Source organism: Myotis yumanensis, unplaced genomic scaffold (genome assembly GCF_028538775.1).
Source record: "Myotis yumanensis isolate MYYU_CA2020_CCGP unplaced genomic scaffold, mMyoYum1.0.hap1 SCAF_3, whole genome shotgun sequence".
Taxonomy (NCBI): Eukaryota; Metazoa; Chordata; class Mammalia; order Chiroptera; family Vespertilionidae; genus Myotis; species Myotis yumanensis.
Window position 1 is genome coordinate 16241174 of NW_027223754.1, and position 1686 is coordinate 16242859.

Genomic DNA, 1686 nt, shown 5'->3' on the forward strand with positions numbered 1-1686 from the left:
ACTCTCTTTATTCCAACATCCCCTTGCCCTACTTAACCCATTTATCAGTTGGCCTTGGAATGTCCAGGGCCCTTTTGGAGACCTGGCTAAGGAGAATTTGACTGGGGGATACATTTAGTCTGGGTCTAGTGGGGTATATTAATATGGTTTTCAGTCATTTCCATGAATAGTCATTTCACGTAGGAATGCCTTTCAGGAATATACCTACTACTGAGTGTGTTGATTTACCCAACATCATAAGATGAAGATGCACGGCCAGAGATCACATCTGGATATGAAAGAGTTCTCCAGTGGGAGGACAGGAAAGGATCAGGATAGTGGAGAATAAATAAATGTCTAAATGTTTGGAGTCAGAGAAGCAGGCTGGAGTTTGACAGGTCCTGTTGGGTTTGGAAGATTCTTCAATCAGTATGTCAACCAACACAGATCTTTCTCTTTTTTCATATGATGAAGGTCAGGGATCTAAATTTATCCTAAAAGCTAGAGAGGCACCATTTGTCCCTATTGGGATGGCAGGTTTTGCAGCAATCATTGCATATGGATTATATAAATTGAAGAACGGGGGAAATACTAAAATGTCCCTTCACCTGACCCACATGCATGTGGCAGCCCAAGGTTTTGTTGCGGGAGCCATGACTCTTGGTTATAAAGGAAGAAAGACAATCCTGTCCATCACTGAGTTTATAATTTCACTGAAGAGCCTAGACATGCACAGAGTTGGAAATAAGACCCATAATCTGGACAAGACCTATGATTGCTGTTTTATTGAGTTGAAGATAAAAAATATTTTTTAAATGTATGGGCTATGCCATGTATAAGGAATTCTGGGCAAAACCTAAACCATAGAAGAAGAGAAGCTGTCTTGGTCTTCCTAGTGGTGTTTGCTATAGTTAGACATCTCATATTGAGGTTATATGTTTATTTTGAAAATAAATCATTTGATTTTTGTTAATTTGAATATTGGCTTCCTTTTTTTGCAGGCTTGATTTGCCAGGTGACTAAATTACTAGTGACTAGTTCACTAGCTAGGTCATTCAGGAGAGTCGGGTTAGCACGTAAGAAACATGTCACTTTTCAATGCACTTGGTAGTGGTGAACTCTTGTTAAACTCTTCTGGTGAAATTAGTTCTCAGCAAGAACAACATGCCAATCCTGAAGTACTCCCAGTTGTTGCAGAATCTCACATGCTTTTGATGTTATGTAGGAATCCTGTTTGCCCCAGTAACTTTGACTTTTTTCTGCCTGCCTTGTGGACTGAATGAGGAGTTGAGTTTTTAGGGCTGGTTGGCTCTTAAAGAACCCTTTCAGAACAGTGCATGGCATGTAATGTTACAAACCTGCCCCCAACTGAACATGTGTGTGTGTTTAACCAAATCTAACATGCTGAAAATGGCTGCTAGAAGGTAGTATTTATTTTAGAGTCATACTAGTAAACATAAGATAATTTGGATGCCAGTTTAGCTCTTTTCTAATTGCAGAATTATATTTTTGCTGCTGTTATATTAGAATAATTTTAAATGTCACCTTGAAATAGATATAGGTATTTTAAGTGCTAACACAAAGGTAATGAAAAACAGTTTTTAAATATGTGCAGTATGTTCATTTTCTCTGTAAGAATCATAAATGTTAAACTAAACAAATTACCTATAATGGAAGTGGTGAATGATTCAAGACAAGCTCTGGAAA

General features: G+C 38.0%; 1 protein-coding gene across 1 annotated transcript; it reads left to right on the plus strand.

Annotated features, from left to right (window-relative positions):
- Positions 1-410: 410 nt before the first annotated feature.
- On the plus strand, positions 411-846 carry LOC139004864 (HIG1 domain family member 1A, mitochondrial-like). The gene is made up of 2 exons (XM_070407380.1): positions 411-642; positions 797-846. The coding sequence occupies exons 1-2, from the start codon at positions 411-413 to the stop codon at positions 844-846; spliced, it is 282 nt and encodes a 93-aa protein (XP_070263481.1).
- The last annotated feature ends 840 nt before the right edge of the window (positions 847-1686 follow it).

Bases quoted from the DNA above. Each gene is read 5' to 3' on its own strand.
- LOC139004864 (XM_070407380.1), top strand. From the start codon at position 411: ATGTCAACCAACACAGATCTTTCTCTTTTTTCATATGATGAAGGTCAG. The intron at 643-796 runs GTTATAAAGGAA...TATTTTTTAAAT, and splicing joins TGCGGGAGCCATGACTCTTG to GTATGGGCTATGCCATGTAT.